The sequence below is a fragment of the Lepidothrix coronata genome, unplaced genomic scaffold (genome assembly GCF_001604755.1).
Source record: "Lepidothrix coronata isolate B3197 unplaced genomic scaffold, Lepidothrix_coronata-1.0 Scaffold35, whole genome shotgun sequence".
In the NCBI taxonomy this organism is placed as follows: domain Eukaryota; kingdom Metazoa; phylum Chordata; class Aves; order Passeriformes; family Pipridae; genus Lepidothrix; species Lepidothrix coronata.
In genome coordinates, this window is record NW_016690215.1 from 1,894,322 (window position 1) to 1,914,504 (window position 20,183).

The 20,183-nt window shown below is 38.3% G+C and overlaps 1 protein-coding gene across 4 annotated transcripts in view; it reads left to right on the forward strand.

The window, feature by feature from the left end:
- WWC3 (WWC family member 3) overlaps positions 1 to 20,183 on the forward strand; it is a 97,328-nt gene that overhangs the window by 19,720 nt on the left and 57,425 nt on the right. For all 4 annotated transcript variants that reach the window (XM_017812328.1, XM_017812329.1, XM_017812326.1 and 1 more), the window contains exon 2: positions 16,100 to 16,209. In XM_017812328.1, coding sequence (XP_017667817.1) covers positions 16,194 to 16,209 — 16 coding nt within the window. In that variant the 5' untranslated portion in view covers positions 16,100 to 16,193. The remainder of the gene's footprint in view (positions 1 to 16,099; positions 16,210 to 20,183) is intronic.

Here is a 20,183-nt window from a genome sequence, read left to right on the forward strand (position 1 = left end):
TCTTGAGAGGTTTTCTTCTTGCTTAATAGATAGTAGTAAAAGGTTTTTAGAAAATGATACATGAAATTGTGTGGAGCAGAGTATGTAAAGAGTCATTACCACATTTTTCTGGGATTTTCCTGTCATGCTTGTATGCTGTCCTGCCTTCCTGTGCACCATAGTTTCCCTTTCAGTTCCCTTGGGTTTCCTAATAGCCTTTGAGGAGCTGGTGGTAAGTTTTGAAGTTCTGCTCTCTTAAACAGACTTAAGTCACAAAGTTTTCAGCACATTAGGCATTTACTGTCTGGAATAGCAGTCATAGTTCAGTTTGCATCATGTGCTCCTTTTACTGGATTTCCTGAAGTATTGCTCATCAACCCAGCTAAGCAAGCAGGCTTACAACACTTGTGAAAACTGTGGGATTTTTCTCTTTTAAGCTACTCACGGATTGAATCAGTAGATCTTTTAGTTATTGGAAATAGCTGGTATTGTTGGGAAAAGTTTGCCACCTGTCTAAAATTTTCCTGAAGAGCTTCTAAGTCCAGGAGACAGTTCTGCCTACCGTTCTCACTTCAGAGACTGAGGAGGGCCCATTGATGGTTAGGTCTTGCATATGAGTAGTTTTGAAGAAAGTAGGTTCAAAAGGAGTTAAAGAAACTAAAACTTTAGATGCTTCCTCTGCTAGCAACACAGAAGGCTGTGAAATGCAGGGAACATCTCTGACAAGATTTTGCATAATTTCTGTGGGCAGGTAATTTTCTTAATATATCAGATATAAACTCTACTTCTCTTCTGAATTCATCCAGCCTGCTTGTTACTCAGTGTCAGACAGGCCTCGTGGGAATGCAAATGTTTTTCTACCTTGAATTTCCTGCAGTTCATTTAGTCTGCATTTCTGATGTATTTATGGTTTTTGATGATGCATGAGAGTGAGTGCTCTCTGCATTAAAGATAAACTTATATGAGAAAAAGAAGAGAAGCTGAGATTTTAATTGCAGTTACTATGGAACAATAGCTTTTAGTGGGCATATAGTTGAGGATATGACTCAAAACACAGTGGCTCTCTCCCTTTGCATTCTTTTCTTTTAATGGTTGTTTGGTCAATCAATCATTACACGTGCATGAGTAGTTAATTTCCTTCATGAAATCTAGTTATTTCCTATGCAGCTCCCAGAGTGTGTTGGTTGGGTGTGTGGTGGTTTTGTTTTGTTTTGTTTTGTTTTATTTTGTTTTGTTTTGTTTTTTTTTACAATCTTAACAGGTAAAGGGATTAATTAGTTGGTTTCCCAACATGTTATCCATGTCCATTTCCTATGTTGTTATGTGTGCTTTTGTGAGCACTTAAGGAAGTGTTCATATTGGACATTATTCCTGGGGGCAACAGTACCATTGCCTAGCAGTAAATATTCAAAGGTACTTTTGAGGTTTTAGGTTTTCATTTGCTATGTACTTGAGTTTCTCAGAAACTTTTAAAATAGGCTTTATTCTTCCCCCAAACTTTAGAAGGCTCTTTAAGATATGGATCCTGGTGCCTCAATGTTCTATTCCTAACTGAGATGCTTTTGTCATGCATCTGTATGTTTTTTTCATGTTTATTAACATTGCACAGCCAAACTTAGACCAGATGTTGTATTTAAAATGCTAGAATTCAGGTCTGCATTGTCATTATTTTGAAACTGTCTTTATGTGGCTGTTCTGATTTTATTTGGGTGGGGTTTTTTTTTTGTTCTTCTTTCCCCCTAACCCCAGAGTTAGGCTTAGCATATCAGTAGTATACTGCAAGATGGATTAATAGCTTGTTATGAATAGCAGGAGGTCTTCCTCACCACCCACCTCTTCTACATTGCCTTTTTTTCTCATATGATAGCAAAATAAACTGATTTAGTTCAGTAACCGTGCCCCCCCATTGCTTCTTTCCTCCTTCCCCATTCCTTTTTTGTAGTTCTGGTGAGTTGAAGCATACCCACTGCTAGTTTACTGTATGATTAGATGAGTGTCACAAGTGTGTCAGGTGAGTGCTATGAAGTGATGGGATTGTGCAGTTCAGAGCAGCAGAGAGGGACACATTGGAAGGCAGCAGGGATCTCTCCAGTTTGATGGTACCAAGCTGTTAATCCAGCTTTCATACAAAACTACAGGTGGGATTTATGGTGTAGTTGGGGTGGAGAGCACAGGGGAGGCTAGAGCCATGTTCAGTCTCAGAGCTGAGGGGTGTAGAGAGTAGTCTTTTCTTTCCACATCAGCTGGTTAGACTGTGGCCTGTTCACACCACTGCTGGCCAGTCCCTTTGCTCCAACTCTCCTGTTAGTCCATCTCCCTGTGCTTATCCTCCTTCTCTGTCTATGCCTCCCTGGATCATTCATTGTTTTCTGATTGCCACCTTCTCTTCTTCCAGCACCTGGTTCCCATGCTCTCCATCCTTGTGTGTCACCATGTGCCCGCTTCCTTCTTTTCCTGGTGTTCAGATGCTAACAGAGTTCAGATGCTTTCTCCTTCACACTGGAAGGAGAAACTGACTTCCTAGTCTCTTTTCCTGGAAGGAGTAGGGTTGTACTGGAATTATTTTTCTGGAGCTCCTCCTTGCTGGAGCAATCCTTTTGGATGTCCTGGAACACTGGGGTTGGGTGGCTGTGTAGCCAGGAGAGGTCCTGAGAAGCTGGCACATGTTCAGTGGAGATTAAATCTCCAAAGACCGGGGCTTCCGACTTCACAGAATTGTGTTGAGCATTGTGCAACAATATTGCCCTCTTCCACTCTCTTGTACCTTCACCAAACTTGAATGATTTTCCTTGGGGACAGTAGGATGCCTAAAAAATTCAGGTCCTGTGGTTAGCAGTGCTGAGATTATCTAGACTATTGTAAAACTTGAAGTGGGGGATGGGGAGGGACGGGACAGCATTTTTCCCGTGCTTCCTCATTTCAAGTGGCAGAGCTGTTTTAATTGAAGGTCTCACAAGAGATTGGAAGGAGTAACACCCTCAGGAGGGAGAATTTCAGGCAGGGTGACTTCACTCTAGCAGAATAAAAAGCAATCAAAAAATGAGAGAATGCCTAACGAAGCATGCTAGACTTTCTAATGAGTGGACGGCACTGCACTGTAGTCATGTGTAGGTGGTACAACATCATACTACATCAGAGTTTAGATATGTGCTACTTTTTGTATGTTGATATGCAGTACTTCCAGATAAAGAGTTCAGATGCTTATTCTGCAATGTACATCTTTTCAATATAAACAGACATATGGTCTAGGTTGCCCATGAGATGTTGGGATGGATGCAAGAAGTGCCAGCTACAGTTTTGTAGCTTGTATTATGCAGGAGGTCAATTAGAGAATAACAGTGACCTTCTGACCTTAAAATATGGACCTGGACAGCTGGGGCTGCTCTGTGCTGCCATGGTGGAAGTTAGAGGCTTCCTTTGGCTCTGACTTCCTCAAAGGCTCAGGGCTAGGAGGGAGGGAGCTGAAGCTGTATTTCTATGGCTCTTAAGCTCTCCTTCCTAGTACTGGGGCTGCTTTTGGATGTGGGGAATTGAGCACTGTGCACTGAAAATATCTGTGTTTACTAACTGCAAAGGAATGCATAAATATAGAAAAATATGCCAGTACAGCTTACTCCCAAAATATGTTACTATGTGGTGCAAGGGGCCTTTGGGTGAGCAATATCCACAGGGAAACTTCAGAAGAGAAACCTACAACTTCTAGAGAGAGTTGTCATTTAGAAGTGATAATAATAACACAAACCACAGAAGTCAGTTTCCTGAGTTGCTGTAAATGTGTGTTTTTAACACTCCTTTTCTAACACAAATGTAGGAAGCTGGCAAAGTAGCTAATTTCAGTGCTCTAGAAAAGCCTAAAGTGAAATAATCTAAGGAAACGGAAGCCTCTATTTTTAACCTTCTCTGTCATGGGAGATGGGGAGAAAGAAGAGGAGGCCATCTACTGTTGAAGTCTCTTTGGTATGTTACTATAAATTTAATCTAATTTTCACTGCTGTGGTACTTGATGTTCAGTTATGTTCAGATTAAGGTCACCATAGGTTTGATAGCACAGTGTGTATTCTAGAATTGTGCTTAGTCTCCTGTTGCCTGGTTTTTAATTTCTGATTTTTTTGGTATATGTGAAATTTTATACTGTAAAATAACCCTCAACATTGCTTGTATTGTCTCACTCTGATTTATTTTCTTATAACAGAAATTAATTTTTCTGATAATTCTAAGTACTTTTTTATGTTGGATTTGAGCAGGTTCTCTTAGGATTTTTTTTCCATACTGCATTATTATAGTTCATTAAATTACATTATCTGTCTGGATTTCTCTGGATTTTTTCACAAAGTATTTTATATTCTTATATATAAGCAAAATCATGACAGTGAAGTTATGAGTAATTCCTTGTGTTACTTACTTGGAAGTACTTTACTGGTCCAGCTCGAAGCTTAAATATGATATATTGCACAACTACTGGCAACCATAGAAGTAAAAGCATCAAGCTTCATGACTTTAACCTCTTAAAAAATTTCAGATGAACATAAATCTGTAAAACTGTCTGTCTTTGGGATATAGTTCTAAATTACGAATATTGGGTGGAGAGAATACTGCATTAGTTTGCAAGGTCAGCATTAAGGAGGACTATAGGAAGCAAGTGTGTTTGGGGAATGATAATAATAGTAGGAAACTTAAATATTGGGAAAAAAGAGGCTGGACTAAGTTTCCCTAAAAGCTTGAAAATTACTGTCTGACAAGGGTGTTGACCTGGAGTGTGGAAGCAGTTGTAAGAGTTTAAGTGCATGTTTTAGAGAATATTCTCCACAACACCTATATTAACATTATATTAATATAGTTGGCTGTTTGTACAGAATGGGGAATGAGATGATGGAAAGCAGTGCCATGGAAAGGGACCTGGGGGTTCTGGTTGACAGCAGGTTGAATATGAGTCAGCAGTGCCCTGGCAGCCAGGAGGGCCAAGTGTGTCCTGGGGGGCATCAGGCAAAGCATCGCCAGCCGGTGAAGGGAGGGGATTGTCCCGCTCTGCTCTGCACTGGGGCAGCCTCACCTGAATATTGTGTGCAGGTTTGGGCACCACAATATAAGAAAGGTATTAAGCTGTTAGAGAGTGTCCAAAGGAGGGCAAGGAAGATGGTGAAGGGCCTTGAGGGGAAGCCATATGAGGAGCAGCTAAAGGCACTTGTGTTCAGCCTGGGGAAAAGGAGGCTGAACAGTCTACTCATCACAGTCTACAACTTCCTTGTGAGGGGAAGAGGAGGGGCAGGCACTGGTTTCTTCTCTGTGGTGACCAGTGACCTGAGGGAATGGCCTGAAGTTGTGTGAGGGGAGGTTTAGAACCTTTAGAAAAAGGTTCTTCACCCAGAGGATGGTTGGGCAGTGGAACAGGCTCCCCAGGGAAGTGGTCACAGCACCAAGCCTGACAGAGCTCAGGAAGCATTTGGATGATACTCTTGGGCAACATGGTGTGACTCTTGGGGATGGTCCTGTGGAGGGCCAGGAGTTGGACTGGATGTTCCTTGTGGGTCCCTTAACAACTCGGCATAATCTATGATTCTGTGTGATTCTGTGATTATGTATTTGTAGATAACATGAACTTCTGTTTGTGACTGGTAGATTGAGAATGCTGAGAATCAAAAGTTTAGAAATTATATAAATTAACATGTCAACTGTGGAAAAGAAAATATATAAAGGCTGAACCATTGCAGAACCAACGCTTTTTCCCTTAGGTAGTTATTTGGCTTAAAGACATTATTTTATTTTGCAGGGGGTTTCTTGCTCCATTGGTATAAAAGCAGCAAAGATTTCAGGGAGATAAAATTTCTTTTGTTAACTCTCCTGATGTGTTTGGAAAATAAGACACATTTTAAGCACGGTTTTCTTTAATGGGTTTATTTTTAGAACACTTTTAATACCTTGTAGGTAACCATTACCTGTTTTTGTAATACCATTTAAAATATGGAGGTTCACAATGAATGGGTAGATGGAGGGTGTCTATACATGTGTGCTAATGTATACAATAGTCACTAGTGGCTTGTCCATCACCAGTTCTAGGCAGCTGAAACATGCATCCATATGTGCTTGACTAAGGGTCTGTTACTCCTGGAAGAGTGGAAAAACCTTAAATAATGAGGTGACTGCCATAGATCACTGCTTGCAAGAAATGGATTCTGAAACCAAAAGCATCAAAGATCCTGTCAACATATTTCCACTTCAGTTGCTTAGTGCTAAAAGTCAAGCTTAGTAACTCTTCAGGCAAGTGATTGAAACGGCGCCCTTGGATCCTGTGTGTGTGTCACATTAGTTGCACTCTTTCATTCCTGTGTACCCTATTGCTTTATTAATGCAGTTCAGAAACTTAAGAAGAAGCAGTCTGGAAAGCCTTCCTTACAGATCTGCAGCATAGTTTGGGCAGGGAGCTGCTGGAGTGCAGTGTAATGCCCCTGGGTTGCAGGTTTCCCTCCATGTCCTTGGGCACCCCCTCCACTGAGGGGGGCTTGGAGCCACAGCTGAGGCCTTTTACAAGGCAAAATTTCTCTCTCTACGGGCAGAGTCAGTGTGTGATAGCACAGTAGCCTGTTAGAAGACATTACATAGAAATGGTACAAGAGTCCATAAAACTTCTAGGAATGTGATACTTGAATGTGTTTGAGAAATGCCATATGTGGTACTTTTAGAAAAAATACGAGATGAGTATAACACTATTTTAAAGTGGGTTGGAAGAGGACAAGGAACAAAGCTGTTGTGAAAGGTTAAACGAGAAACTCTTGTCTTGAATTTTTAGTATTAGCTGGCAGTGTAGACTTTTCTGGGTGTGAGGCCTATATTTACTGTTGTACCTCACAATTTGTTTTGAATAGGATGTATGTGAAGTCATGGTATGCATATTCTTTTGGCACTTATCTACACATCACTTTGTTCCAAGGCTTGAAAAGAATAGTCTCTTGAATATATATTTTTCCAACCATTGTTTTATACTCAGTCCAGTTGCATTTACTTTTTCCTCCCATTGTTTGTCACTTTTTGCTTCATTTCTCTAGAAATGGTTTCTGGTAACTTTTAATGTGAGTTTTCTCTTTTATTAATATCACTGAATAACACTTATTGGTGAAAATAGTGTCAGGAAATTAATTTCAGTGACATTTAATTTATTGCAAGTATAGTAAGTTTTTGGAGGATTGGGGCTTAAAATATTTTAAAACATCAGATTAATTAAATTTTCACCGATAGTAGTGCTGGGCTTGTTTGTACACATAGACATAACAGATGTCTGTTTCTAATCTCATTAAACTGCAGTTTACCTCTGGGGGAACACGAGCTGTAGCCTGTTCTAAAACATTGTTTCTCTCAAACTACAGATATAAAAAAATCCCTTTAGCATCATGTTTGTTGGCAAGTTTTATAGAATGATGGACCTTCTTAGTGTATGAGGAGGATTTTCTTCTGTTAATTGGCAATTGTGGACTGCAGCAGGATGTAATTGCATGTATACCTCAAGATTCTGGTGGTAACCTCTGTGCATCTTCAACTACTTGCCTTTCTATTTGGCCCAAAGATTACCAGTTAATGTAAGATTCTCTGTTTTGCTGACTGAGACTTTTCTAAAGTGGTTTGAAGTGTTCACAAAAGTGTTTCACAGTGCTTTCTCTATTGAAGAATGTTTAAGTTAAACTGTCATTTGACACTTGAATGGTATTTGAACAAATCAATTAATCGTATGTATGGACAAATCAATTGTGTGTGTGTATATATATATGTGTGTGTGCGCACACACACACATATATGTATATTTAATTATTTCCAATCTGGCTAACTGGTAAAGAAGAATGATGAATTTAAGGGAGGGGAACGCCTTCAGCAGTGCAGAGGTAACTGTACATTACCAGTGGCTGTTAGAATGTTGCAGAAAAACCTCTACTGTAATCACATAGACTTCAAAATGTCAAAGAAATGGTTAGTCAGACTTAAGGGTAACAAGGTAGTCAGTTAATTCTGGCGTAATGTTTCTGGATTTAGGACATATGAGGTTAGCGAGAGAACATAGTAGATGGGCAGACAGTTCTGAAGAACTTTACCCTTTTGCTTCTGTACTGCTGTAGTGAGCAGTGATAGCCCACACATCTTAATAAACTAGAAATGAAAGAGGCAATGTAATAGTTAGGATGTGCTAGTCTCTTTTGATATAAACTTTAAGTGATCCTGCAAGAGTCCTCAGGAAGTATTCCACTGCATGGTAGTGTTTTGCACCATGTAAGACCATTTTAGTTACTTCTTACTGAGATGTAAAGCTTCTTTTGATGCCTCCTATTCTTCTAACACGTGGAACTTCATGGGCTTGAATTTGGACTTTTATGTCCCATTTTTGTTCCTCCTTGTCTGCTGAGGACCTCCCTTTTCCTGTCTGCTGCATTTCCTTTCTGCTTTGAACTCCTCCCATTAGTTTGTGTGCAAAGGGCTTATTATTAAGAACTTGCTGGTAGGCTTTTGCAGGTGCACTTTTTCACCCTTGCTCAGATGACTTCCATAAGCAAAGTGCAGGTGTTTCCTCCTCATCAGATAGTTGCATATGGAAGTTGTGACCAGCAGTCAGAAGTGAACAATTGTGTGTGTATGTGTGTGTATATATGCATATGCTTATGCACAAGCATATGTACAGTCTCTTTGGGGATGATACTGTGTAGGGCCATGAGTTGGACTCGATGATCCTTGCGGGTCCCTTCCAACTCAGCACAGTCTATGATTCTATGCTTACTTGCCTGCTCTAAAGCTGTGCTGTACCTGGACAGGTGTAGTGTCATGTTTGGCTTCTTACATAGGTGGAAGGATTCAGCTTGCTTCTCAAATTTTGAAATTCTCTGTTAAATTTTCTTCCTGTTTTAGTTTAGACTTTTTGATTCTTATCCATTTGGTTTTAGTTTTTTATTTTTTAAGGCTCTCCTGTTATGCAAGTCCTCGAGAAAATCTTGTAAATATTTAGAGATTTTGAGTAGCAAAGGGAGCTTTATTAGGATTGGCAAAAGAAGAGTCATAAATGTTTTGCATGTTATGGTTTCTAGCTAAGAGCATATTCAATATGAAGGTGCAATTTGAAATCAGTTTGGTGTAACCGTAGTTTCCTAATTTCTCCTCCTTAACTGTCTTATCTGCCACATATCCCTGCTGTCCTCTTGTGGCTTATTTCCAGTTCCAGCTGCCATATATAATTTTGTCTGTTTTCTGCTTTAGATGTCAAGTTGCCTGCTGTCCAGGGTGCCTTTCTTCAGCAAGTCCCTCCAGCAATTGCGTCTGGCCCATTGCTAATCTTAGCTTTTGGCTAATGGCTTTGTACAGTTGCCTGTCACTTTGGGCTATCTGTGCACACACAAACTATGTTTTAAAGTGTTCATGGAGAGTCTTACTTAACCCCTCTGCCCCATTTTTAATTGTTTATCTTCTGTTAAAAAAATAATAAATTGCAAAAACAATTTCAGTTTTCTTAAAAGCACTGACTTATAACCCGGCTGTGATTTTTGAAGGGGAATTTGGACTGTGTACATAAAATGTGGGTATATTTTCAGCAAGAATTTCCCATAATATTTGTGTTCTGAATTTGGATACGGACCATAGCTGCTGTTAAGAAATGGATAGCTGCTTGGGAGACTTGTCTGCTTGTGTGGAACTGTTTCAGCAGTTCCTGAGCAGCCTGACAAGTTATGTGAGAGCTGCAGTTGGACATAGCATTTTATTTTATGTTTCAACACACTAAGCCAATATTTCTTAGTTGTTTTGTTTTTGGGGAGTATGATAAAGGTTAAAAAACAAAAGTATATTATTTACCTATTGTTGTTAGTAAATATTTATTGTTTCTAGAATAGCAAAAGGTAAGGGGATACATTTCTTAGAGGTGTTTGTAGGCAATACCAAGTGCTTTTACTTCTTCCAAGTCAACAAATTGGATAGGTTCTCTCTTACTTGTACGTGTGGCTTCACATACATTTTACATCACAAAATCTAATTGTTTGGAGTTTAAATTAAAAAAAAAAGGTTTAATAGTGATCAGACATTTTTCTCACATTTGAAGATGTTGATTCATTACTATGCAAATGGCTGCCTAATTCCATCCTGTGGCTTCTGTTTTGCATGGTGATGTGTGCTGTGCTGTCTTATGTTATTGTCAAAATAATTGAAGCAAATAAACTGATTGGACACTATTAGCACTCCTTCATCTACTTATTTGCAGTTCTTGAAAAAAAGAAATAATGAAAACAGCTGCAAAATACAGTGTGGTCTTAAAAAGACAGAATTTTAAGTGACCTTTAGAAGAGCTTGTGCTGTTATTTCCTTGCTGTAGGGTATGTTTTTATTTCCAAGGGAAATGCCTCCCAGTGATGACTCTGAATACAAGTTACCTTTTTGAGTCCTTTTGTCCTGAGCACAGCATCTCATTTGTGTCAGTTTCTGTCCAGCCATCTGTATTGTGGATTTATTTTAATGAGGGATTGAGTAGACACTCAGTAAGTTAAGAATTTGAGGTTAAATTATGCAGTAAAATGAAGATACATATATATAATTTGGATTAAGAAGCAGGTTATAAGGAATTTTTACCTTGGAAAGATGCATATAGTTTGATGACCTTTGTTGTACTTTTGACTAAGCACTTAGTATGTCATTTGCCAAAATCCAGTCCATTTTTGTGACTTGGCTGCTTGTGGAGAGCTGAATCTGTCATGGAGGACAAACAGGGAGGAAAACCATGGTGTACTCCAGAGTGCTGTAACAGAGGATCTGGATTTCATGGTGGCACTTGCTGCAAACAGCCTGAGCCTGACTGGCATGTGCTGCCCCAGGGTGAGGCTGCAGGGTCTGACCGGTGTGTGCCTATTTCTGAATTGTGGAGGAAGCTCCTGCTGAGCAGCCAGGCAGCAGCGAGTGCCTGACAGGTCCCTCCCTGCCCGGTGGGGTGGGAGGCAGGGGCTGTTGAGGAGGGGAGTGCTCCTTCCAGGGAAGCCTGCTTGGAGGAGTCTGCTGGGGAGCCATGGCTCAGCTGGGTGGCCACAGACCCTCGGAGAGGGTCTGTCTGCCCAGACCTGAGCTATGGTGGTGGAGGAGGATGTCCATGAAGTGCCTCCAGGACAGCAGTGTGACTTGTGAAAACAAAATAATAATAAACCCCCCATTCTTCCCTTTGGTGTAAACAGCTCTTCTTGCTGGTGTCTATGAAACAACAAAAAAATCATCTTCCATTACTGCTCAATTTAGGATAATTAAATTTTATAACAGTGGCTGTAGCTTAACTTCATGTTTGAAAGGAGGTAAGAAAAAAAATGTCTGGCTGAAAGCTTCAAAGTGTGTGCACGTTTTCTCATTTTGCCTTCTCTCTTTCTTGCCTTTTGACACTTCAGTAATATACTCAGTGTAATACTTTCATTGGATAAACTATTGCTAGATTTATCAGATTGCTAATTCTTTTCTAGTTGTTCTGTTATTTATTTTTAAATCGCTTGGTATTCTTCAGAGCTGTAATGTGAATTAATACAGTTTCCTAGTTTATAGTCTACATTTTGCAGGCAAAATCATCTATCCCATTAGATGGCAATTCAGACTGAGACCAGATTTAAGACATTGTTACTCCTAGTTGTCTGTTGAGGAGTATCAAATTTTATTAGACATTTTCTGCTTCTTCTGTTGGATCTGACTAAAATCAGAAACAAAAATAATAGCATTGTCGTCAGCTGCTGTGCTTGCATCCTTCCCTCTGTCACCTCTATAGATGGTGGCTTTTCTTCAGAACTTGGTGGTTCTTTTTCATAATTAGCCCTCGTGGTTAGTGCTTTCCTCTTAATCCAGGCCCACTTTGGAAGATAGGGTGGCCCTGGATGTAATTTAGGTATCTAGGCATTATTTGAGAGATGGCAGCTAGTTTGCAACAGTGTTTCTACTTTGGAAACACCTTTTCGATTTCCTGTTCAAGATCTTGGAAAAACAGGCTCTGTTTGTCTTAATTTAGTTCCTCCCAGGGGAAGTTTTACTCAATTAGTCTTAGGGATTTCAGGCAGCAAGGGCCCTCTGATGTGGCATCAGGGCCATGGGAAGACTGAGAATCTTATCTAATATTTTCTGAAGCCTTGTGTATTTAGTGGTCTGGTTCTGGTTTTGAATGTCTATGAGAATGAAGTTGCTGCCCTGCTCTATCCATCAGACTGTGTTTTGGAGATTTGAAGTATGCTTTTTCTTTAAACTCAGGAGTGTTCCTTTAAAGGTTAAGGTTTTCTGTGTTTTTTTGAGGGGGTTGAAATTAGATCCTCTTAACAAAGTATCTAAAGCTGAGAGTACTTTTGCAGTAATTTATCCAAAATAGTATTTAGCCATTGTCTTTTACTTTCTTTTCTTCTTCCCACTCAGTCCCTGCCATGAACTGATGCTTTCAAGAAATACTTGTTACTGCTGCACATTCAGAAAGCTGTAGTACTGTATTCTGGAATCCTTCTGCATATGGTAGTGGCTAAAGATATGAAAATATATGCAAAGAGGAGGAAAAACATCTCTTAGTTTAGTCACATGTTCGGTTTTATTTTGCAGTTTAATTTCTGTATTCTAACTGTTTAGCCTGGTAATTGATGCAGAGAAAATGTTGTTAAAACTTGGAGTTTTAGATGTGTCTGTTTTACTGCATACAAATACCGGACTTATACTTCTATTTAACAAAAACATGTAATTTGGGCAGACTTAGAAGTGACAGATCCAAGGTGCTCGACATTGCTCAAAGATTTTTCTGTCTTGGGTAGATGTGAAGGATTTGGGTTATGGAAGCTTTCTTACATGATTCTGTGTTTGCTTCTGAAGGGTTTCAAGGTCACCAAAGGTTAGGTGTCTAAGGACTGAAGAGCATCATTACTTTTGGAAAGGATAAACCTTTCGAGTTGATGAAGAACCAGCAAGTCAGTTAATCTGAAGTTATGGTTGGTTCTTTGATCTATCCAGAATTGGCCCCCATGGACAACTGTCACTGGTACCTGCCCTGTAGCTTCAGTGGCCACAACCAGTTAATGTTGCAAACTGATCCCAGAGAATTTTTGAGTCTTCAGCTGAAAGTTCAGAACCTTCTTATTAGTGTGTACCAGTTGTTGTAGGTAGAACAGGAGATGATTGGGGTGAATGCCTTAGCTATTGTTTACTACTATGATCACAGAGAAGTGCCTTAGTTGTTCTTTACTGCTAGCTGTTATTCTTTACTACTATACTGTGAATAGCACAGATCTGGGCAGCCCTGTTTTGTGTTTAATTAAAGATGGCAGCATATTTGTTCTGTCTTTGTCTTTATAATACTTCGAAAAGTTTTTTGTCTTTCATACTTTGAAATGTTTTAACAGATGTACTTGTACCTTGTACAATTCTTTATATAGAAGCAGAAAAGATCTGATCTATTTTATAGTGCTTAAGCTAATTAAAAACAAATCCAGAGGGTAAAGCAGTATTTCCAGAAGATACTTAATTTCAGCAGTCTACTGCTGTCGTTTGTGGCTGACCTCCAATATACATATCTGCATCTGTTCCATTTTGTCTTTGTTGTTCTGAAAACCCTTAGTTTCCCTAACTGCAAAAAACTAATCTTGTACTCAGAGTTGTGCTGCTTAAACCAGAAAGGTATTTTTTCAGTTCTTAGTTAAAGCAGTACAAAACGCAGGGAGAAACTTCCAGTTCTTAGTTTAATATTTTGACCTGGGTTAATTGAATGAAGATTCAGCTACATGGGTATAAATGTGACTGAATTGAAAATCAATGTGACATTATGCTTTGTCAGGAATCCAAATTTGAGCAACTTTGATTATAATGTTTAAAATGAGCAACATCAACTTAATAATGGCCTGAATATCTGGAAGATAGCTTTTTATGTGTTGGGATGTTTTTCTTAAAGTTTTTCCTTCAAAGCCATTAATTAAACTGTTCACACATGCTTTATATCATTGGAATGAAAACCAGTTAGACCAGATGCATTGGTTTTCTTCAGTCTCCCTTTTCCCAAAAGCGAACATTGTCCTTGTCCTGGAAGTCTGACACGGAGAGCATTGAATTAAAGTTCTTGTTGTGTGAAAGGTTAGAGTATCATGTGCAGGTTTTATTTATGAATAAAGGGTTGAGGGTATGTTTGTATAACAGGCAAGCAAATCTCATAACTCATTCCAAAGAAAATCTTGTCTATAGTGCAGTAATTTAGGAGCCAATGTCTAGACTACTCTGAGAAATTGTAAACATGATGTCTTCAGAATAAGACCATGGGAGTTTAAGAAAAAATGCCACATGTTGTATTTTTAATATTTGACTGAATTCCAGGGAGATCAGAAGTATTTTGGCAATATTTGGTCTGCCTGACTGCTAGATGAATTACTGAGAGAGTGCATATGTCAGTTCACAGTAACATTTTCTTTCTTGAATGCAGCAGCTTTGGATTTGCTTGATTACGTGATGTGAACTACGTATTTGGTGGTAACGGAAAACTTTTACTTTAAAAAGTGGCGCACAAGTTTATATACAAGTTTGTGCACAAGTTTGTGTACAAGTTTGTGTACATCTTCGTCTTACTAAATGTTTATACATGTTGGAGAATCCACAGAATGTGATCTTTGTACTGTTGTGGAAAGCTGTTCAAACATTACATTGAAACTAGTGAGGACACTTGTATTATTTTACTACAGTTAATTTTGAGCACTGTAAGAATACTTACGTAATGTACTACTAGTTTTAGGAGGCAGGTAAACACGGTTTTTCTGTTTGCCGTGTGCAAAGTTTTGTGCTTTTGTTAGTGGTTGAATAGTGTGCTTACTGTACCATTGGAATAGCTGGAATGTAGCTTCCGTGGTATTTCCATCATTTGAAGGCTTTATCACTGGATTGGGTTGGTTTTGTTTTGGGGAAGGAATTCTAAGTTCAAAGACAAACATGTTTTAATTCAAAGTTACTGTTTTATATCAGTGTTATCAGATGAAGTGCAAATACCTGCCCTTCTCTATTCCACAACATATTTGTAAGCACAGTTCAAATCTGGTGTCAGTAAACCTGAGTTGGGTATTATACCATACTGCTGGAATTATGAATAACAGTGTTGTGTCATAGGTTGTGCTAAACTTAAGTCTGTCCTGAAATTAATGAATGTATTTAAGGTTTGCAAAGTTGTCATCATTCTAGGTGTTAGAAATGCCTCAACAAATACGTGAGGAAGGTGTTGGATCTGTATCCCATGTATCATTGAAATTACTGTACTAGTAAAGGAAAACATTATCTTAGGGGTTAAGTAAAGATTAAAATGATTTTGGAAATAGGCATGATTAGACTGAATGCAAAGGCTTTTTTGTTTGGATTATTTGTTCTTCCTAGTTTTTTATATACCTTGATGTTCTGGAGCAGTGTCGATTTAAAGTCTTTCTGTAGAATTTGGAATCCAGTATTTTAAACATTCCTATCAACACTGACATGCTGTTTCGGTTTTCTGTTATCCACTGGTCTAGGAAGAGTTTGCCTATCCAGAGATGTGACATTTTAAGCTGCTAGATAGCAATGCTGTTACATATTAATTACTACATCTACTCTAATTGCTTCGGAATTCTTCAGACATTTGTTTGTCTCTTCTTTTTGAGGGAAAGGAAGTAATTTGGATGTGTCTGGACCACAAGAATATCATTAATAGTTGAAAATATGTAAACAAAAAGTGGAAATCTGTTATATAGTGCTGTCTTAAGTTTTGTGTTATTTTTTCAGGACAAGCAATTATCCTGCTTTTTCACCTTACAGCAGTTAAAACCCATAAAGGTTCTAGTAGTTTTAGCAGTGGTGAACTCCAGCTTCACAATTGTGTTCTTTGCGGTATGGGAGAAAAACTGGCAGGACTGCATGCCATTGTAATTAAATTGTTATACATGGAAACTTGAGGGGAGAAGCTAGTTTTACCTGTTTGGGGAGTATCTGTCAGCATATTTAAATGAAATTTTATTTTGAAACTGTATGATTGTAATTATCAGCACATTCCTAAGCAGCATAACTAGTTCGTGATCAAATGGTGGAGGTATCTTCAAAACATGTAATAACACTCATTGCATTGTAAACTCTGCACCTTTTGTATTTATTCGTGTTATTTTTGTTTTTACAGGATTACAAAGCCATTGACATTTGCTGACTGTGTCGGTGATGAGCTTCCTTTAGGATGGGAAACTGTTTACGATCAACAGATTGGAGTTTATTATATGGACCACATAAATCGTGAGTAGATGCATGATTATTTTGAGGAATACTAGCAAGCTGATGTTAACTCATGGCACTAACTTTGTTTCCAATACCATTTATGCACCTCATGCTACAGTGAGAAAATACGTGCAAGTAATTTCTTGCAGAATCTGTTTTCTCATCTTTCACATGGGTCACAATGCTTCTTCCATTTGTAAAGAATTTTACAAACTATGATTGAGTTATAGTGTATAAAACTTCTGTTTTGCTGTGTCATACTGTGAAGTATCAATAATTTTGTTGTTGCTTTTTGTCATACGTCACTTACAAAGATTTTTCCTGTTTTTCAGTCGCCTGTAGTTCACTCTTCTATATTGAAAAGCAAAATTTATTCTGAGAGAAATGTGCTCATTTTTAATCAGAAGCGTCATGAAATACAGTAATCTCATCCTCGCTTAAGCAGTGCTTGTTTTATGCTTTAATGCAGTACAAAGTGCTATAAAAAAAGACAACAGATGTCCCTTTTGGAAACCAACTTCTAACATTTTCCCTTTTGGACTGTTGCTGAGCTTTGTATCACCACTGTCTGGCATGTTTGCCAGTTCTACTTTTAAGAAAATGTCTTATCTTTATAGCTTTGTACTACTGCTGCTGTTACTGTTGTGCTGCTATCATTAAGCTTCTTATCACTAGTGAGCGAATGCCTTCAATATTGTCGGAATTGGCAGTTGGTGAGGAGTGAGTAAAGAAGCAAGTATTTATATGGGCTATCACAGCAGTAGTAAATAGTATAATCTACAAAACCCACTTCAATACTATCTACTTGAAATCTAGTCAACTAAGAAATAAAAGTGTAGAAATAGTTTTGGGCTTCCAGCCATTATTGGAATTACTTGTCTGGTGTGGTTTCACACTCACTTATTTTAAAAAGCCCAAACAACATAATAATAAATGTTTCCATGGTATTTTTTGACCCACACAGGTACTTATTTGTTGTGAAATTTAACAAAGATCACTAATTAAATTACAAACTTTAAAGAGCTGTTAATACACTAATCACAAGGATAGATAGCCAAGACAATTCGAAGACAATAAATACAGATTGTTGGGTAATTCTTACAATAACTGTGTTTAAAAGAAGCAGTAGTTTAAGAGTTGCTGTCATGGTAACTTTAGTAATGTTGAAGTTTACTAAAAAGTGAGGATTACATTGGAGTAAAGTCATGGAGTGCACTTGCACCAATGTATGTAAATGTGTGTGAATGCACATATTTAAAAAAAAAGAAAAAGAGGGTATTGGCAACTCTTTTTTTTTTTTTTAATTGTAAAAGGTTTTAGGAGTCCCTGTAGAACATGAATGCTTATAGGCATCTTTTATAGCAATAACAATCACCGTCATATGCAAAAGAAATCACTCCCTTTTGCTTTTCAGATTTTGTTATTAGCAACTTTACTACAGACATGAAGTTTGAACTTACAGAAAGGATATTAATCATTGTAGGCATGTCAGATCTGACTTGCCTTTTTTTCTGTGCAATTGAGAGCAAAAATTGTAGAAAAGAGTCTTTGCAGAGAGAAACTGAGTTCCCAAATGCTCAGTGGGTAGACACAGAAAGAAGATTAATATTAATGGGTCTGAGAAAGTAAAGCTAATCATATTAGGTATGAAACAAAATTGATGTATGAACAGAGGTATAGAAACTTCATAGGGCCAGTGCTGAACTGAGTAAAAGGAATCATTCAGCAATTAACAAGGTTGCAAAATTAGTCTCTTTCATGATAACTAATTACTTGCAGCCCACAGATATTATCCTAAATGGTAATTCAAACGTCACAGCAAAATGGGTTTGTCACCCTTAGGCTAATACAGTGCTTGCGTATACCAGTAAGAATTATATTAAGAGGGAAGACAGACTCAATATTATAACTGGATAATCATTATTCAAAACTAATAGGATACTCGATCCAGTTTTTAAACTGTGGACAACAAAGGGAGCAATCAAAAGACTACATTAACTTCCTCTGTAGAAGTGAGAACTAATGACTGCATCATGAGATGGTGTCAGGCAAGTGGCAGAGATAGTGTAGGAGCTAAAGAAATGTTTTTCTGAAATGAGTATGTCTAAAACACTTGGAATGGCAGCTTCACATGAAAACATTTAGGCTGCCTTTTGTGTCTGACTGGGTTCAATGCTTTACAGAGCATTGGAGTTCTGTGTTAATTGACAAAACAGTTTAGAAGTGCTTTGGTTCCAAGAAATACTGTGAGAAAGTGCAAGGGATAATTCAGAGTCTTTCTACAGTTATGCTTACCAGGGACCTCTCATGCTTTGTGCACTCTCACAAGCTTTCTGCCCTTGCACCTTCTAAAAGAAAACAGCAATACATCTGATTTTTCTAAGCCTCTTGCAATGTTTGTTTACCCAGGAAGCAAGGAAAAGATTTCTAGGCAATAGCTTTCCATTTATATTGAAAAAAAACAGGAACAGAGGAATCTTCTGTAAATCTCAATGGTGCTTCCAATCCTGATCTCCATCTTGTTCTGTAAATTCAGTACTTTGTTGACACCCTTACTAAGCTGCTCTTGGCTTTTGTCCAACCGTTGCTTAAAAACCTTGGCGGCTGCCAGCCACAGAATTCCTTTCCCTCCTCCTCAGAATCTTGGAAGCCTTTGAAGTCTCCTTTAAGCACTTGAACATTCCCTAGTGAGGGAGTAATATATTCTTTGCATTTGTCTGGGGCTGTTCTTGAGTTACTATAGTGTTTTGGGTTTTTTAATTGGTTATAAAGAAATGAAGGAAGTTAATTTTATCATAACAGTGTAGCTTTAATGTTGTTGTTATGTGGCAAACTTATTTAGAAATCCAGGGCAAAGTTTCATAAAACAGAAGAAAACGTCACTACTGTACTAAAGAAGTTTTCTGTCTCAGAAGAATGCTGCCAGGTTTTCAGAAGGCTTCTGAAATAATTCTATAAGAGGTGCAGTGCCCTGAAGTAAAGGATAAATAATAATCTCAGTAAACAGCCAAGGCCAAGATGTTATGTGATAGAACATAACATCTTGGCCTTGGCTGTTTACTGAGGTTAGGACTAATAATTTCCTATTCAAAAAGAAACGCTTACTAGGATCTAGCTTCTCTGTCTTATAAAGATTTATTAATTTCTGCATAGTTTCCATAAGGGATTAGCAGTTTTAGGAATATTAAATTTGCACAGATTTCAGGAGTACTTATGGACAGGTGAGATAGCATTGCAAATTGACATGCCATCAGTGAAGGATGGGCAGCCATCTGAACTCTGTTTTCTTCTGCTTGCTCTCCACGTAGAGAAGGATTTATGGTAACTGAACAAGTCAGAGCACATCCTGTCCTTGGCTGCAGAGATAGTTTGGGGTCATGGGAGTCAGAAGGTGCTGCTGGGAATCAAGGATCCCAGGGATGTGGGAAGAAATTCCAGAACGATGGGGAAAATCTTTATACTGTTTCAATGTGAGAAGTTGCAGGGAGAGAAAGGGGACAGCTGTTAAGAGAAAAAGTTATTTAGGGAAATAATCTGCAAATCTGTTGGAACTACTGCTCTTTGAGCTTTCTGGTTTTGTTTATACACTTTTCACATGGCTCTCAAATGGTAGAGTTGCTAACGTGACCCGACACCAGTGGAATTCTTAATTTGTTAGACTCAGTCTTTTACAGTTTTGTATTTCATCACTGACACCAGTCTACTGAATTATGGACTCACGATTAATGCAAAACATAACTGACTTTCATCTCTCATAAGAAACCAAATTTGGAAAAAACTGCTGGGTGCTTACCTCCTCACTGTGCTGCAGGTTCTGCCATTACTTTGAAAACTGGCATTGTGTCTGCATCAACTTCTTACTGGTAGAGCTTCAATCACCAGAAATTAACCTTACGCTTAAAGATGAGACTTTACATGGACATCCTCATGTAAAACATTTTTGTTAGTTCACAAAAAGAAAACAAATGAACCAATAATTTTTTAGAATTTTA